The sequence below is a fragment of the Pteropus alecto genome, unplaced genomic scaffold (assembly GCF_000325575.1).
Source record: "Pteropus alecto unplaced genomic scaffold, ASM32557v1 scaffold131, whole genome shotgun sequence".
Taxonomy (NCBI): domain Eukaryota; kingdom Metazoa; phylum Chordata; class Mammalia; order Chiroptera; family Pteropodidae; genus Pteropus; species Pteropus alecto.
In genome coordinates, this window is record NW_006434709.1 from 22,154,488 (window position 1) to 22,157,278 (window position 2,791).

Sequence of the window (2,791 nt, forward strand, 5' to 3'; positions counted from 1 at the left end):
CAGCGAGAACGGCGAGCGCAGCCAGCACCTCCTGCACCTGCAGCAGCAGCAGAAGGGGGGTGGCGGATCCCAGATCAACTCGACTCGCTACAAAACTGAGCTGTGCCGGCCCTTCGAGGAGAGCGGCACGTGCAAGTACGGCGAGAAGTGCCAGTTCGCACATGGCTTCCATGAGCTGCGCAGCCTGACCCGCCACCCCAAGTACAAGACAGAGCTGTGCCGAACCTTCCACACCATCGGTTTCTGCCCCTACGGGCCGCGCTGCCACTTCATCCACAACGCGGATGAGCGGCGGCCCGCGCCGTCGGGGGGCCCTTCTGGCGATCTGCGTACCTTCAGCACCCGCGACGCGCTGCACCTGGGCTTCCCGCGGGAGCCCCGGCCCAAGCTGCACCACAGCCTCAGCTTCTCGGGCTTCCCGTCGGGCCACCACCAGCCCCCGGGGGGCCTGGAGTCACCGCTGTTGCTCGACAGCCCCACATCGCGCACGCCGCCGCCGCCCTCCTGCTCGTCGGCCTCGTCCTGCTCTTCGTCCGCTTCTTCCTGCTCGTCGGCCTCGGCAGCCTCCACGCCCTCTGGCGCCCCGACGTGCTGTACCTCGGCGGCGGCGGCCGCGGCGGCAGCTGCCCTCTTGTACGGCACTGGGGGCGCCGAGGATCTGCTGGCGCCAGGCGCCCCGTGCGCCGCCTGCTCATCAGCCTCGTGCGCCAATAATGCCTTTGCTTTTGGCCCGGAGCTGAGCAGCCTCATCACGCCGCTCACCATCCAGACCCACAATTTCGCCGCGGTGGCCGCTGCCGCCTACTATCGCAGCCAGCAGCAGCAGCAGCACGGCCTGGTGCCCCCCGCACAGCCCCCAGCGCCGCCCAGTGCGCCCCTCCCTGCCAGTGCCGCTGCACCTCCTTCGCCGCCCTTCAGCTTCCAGCTGCCTCGCCGCCTGTCCGACTCCCCCGTGTTCGATGCGCCCCCTAGTCCCCCGGACTCGCTGTCGGACCGCGACAGCTACTTGAGTGGCTCCCTGAGCTCTGGCAGCCTCAGCGGCTCCGAGTCGCCCAGCCTCGATCCCGGCCGGCGCCTGCCCATCTTCAGCCGTCTCTCCATCTCTGACGACTGAGGCAAGAGGGCGCCAGTGAGGAGGAGGAAGGGAAGGCCTTTTCTGCGGGTGTTGGAGGGCGCCCCTGCCATCTTGTCCTTCCTAAGGGCAGGGGGCCGCGGGAGTAGGGGGTGACACAAGGCACAAGCAGACTGCAGGCCGGACCGAGCACTTGGACTCGAACATATGTGCCGGGAGGGGCCCCCACTCCTCCCCTTTCGGTTTCCTCTTGTTTTTTATTATTATTTTTATTATTATTACGAAGTTTCATTCTTGTTGAGCAAAAAAAAAAGCCAACTAACTTTGTATTGATGAACAAAATATTCACAACAGGACAGTTGTGATGCGAATAGAACAAAAAGCCAAACACTTAAACTTTTTTAGGTCTCATGAGTTTGGGACTCTAGAAAAAAATCAACCCAGCACCAGCAGCTACCAACCACCATTCCATATCTTCACTTGAAAAGCATTAGTTACAGTCCAGATGTGGGAACTCTTATCTTGAGAGAAGTTTCTCATTGTCTCAGACCAGTGTAAACAAACCAGCCAAGCCACCACCTTGCTAAACCTATAAGCTTTTAGAATTTAATATTCTGCCAAGAATATGCCTTTATAGTCGTCATCTCCATAGGTTGTTTTGTTTTTTGTTTTTAAACCGAGTTACACGTGTCTGGGAAAAACCCTTGCATTCCAAAGTTTCATACTGGTTACTGGTTTTGTTGCCACCACTTGGTGGATGTTTAATTTAGAACCATTTCGTCTGCTCTCTCTGGAAGCCGTGGGCAGAGATTAGTTTGTAATTGTTGGGGAATAACTGCTGAATTTTTAGCTGTTTTGAGTTGATTCGCACCACTGCACCACAACTCAATATGAAAAAACTATTTAACTTATTTATTATCTTGTGAAAAGTATACATTGAAAATTTTGTTCATACTGTATTTATCAAGTATGATGGAAAGCAATAGATATATATTCTTTTATTATGTTAAATTATGATTGCCATTATTATCGGCAAAATGTGGAGTGTATGTTCTTTTCACAGTAATATATGCCTTTTGTAACTTCACATGGTTATTTTATTGTAAATGAGTAAAAAAATCTTAATTTAAGAGATTGTATGTAATATTTATTTCATTAATTTCTTTCCTTGTTTACGTAAATTTTGAAAGATTGCGTGATTTCTTTACAGAAATCTATCTTGATGCTGTGGAAGTAGTTTAAGGAATATCTTATGAGTTTTCTTAGAATGTATAATGGTTGTAGCCCATCCAACTTTAAAGAAAATGACCACATACATTGCAATTACGCTTAAATGTGGCATTCTTTCCTCATTCCAACTTTATAAATTAGCAAAAAATGTTTTGGTTTGCTTATTCCACCAGTTCTACTGTGACATGCTCTGCATATAAAGACATGTAGCAATAACGGGGGATAGTGTCCCAGTGCCTTTAGAGGGGCCAGAAACTTGCCTTAAATCTTCCTCAACCAAATAAGTATTTTGTCTATTAGTGCTTGAGAGAATTTGAATGTAGGATGGGTTCAACTGCACAAAAGGAAAAGATTTTTACCACTTTTTTTTTTTATATAGATAAAGTGAAGAGGCCAACTTAGTGCTAAAATGATATGTATTACATGAATATGCCTTGTTTAATTACAGAAAATTCTAAAACTTGTACTATTTTTTTTTTTCCATGTAGA

The 2,791-nt window shown here is 49.7% G+C and overlaps 1 protein-coding gene across 1 annotated transcript in view; it reads left to right on the top strand.

Moving 5' to 3' along the window:
- Window positions 1-2,202, top strand: part of ZFP36L2 (ZFP36 ring finger protein like 2) — a 3,411-nt gene extending 1,209 nt beyond the window's left edge. Inside the window, exon 2 of the mRNA XM_006909640.3 lies at window positions 1-2,202. This exon is cut by the window's left edge and continues 311 nt beyond it. Coding sequence (XP_006909702.1) covers window positions 1-1,114 — 1,114 coding nt within the window. The 3' untranslated portion in view covers window positions 1,115-2,202.
- Window positions 2,203-2,791: the final 589 nt, after the last annotated feature.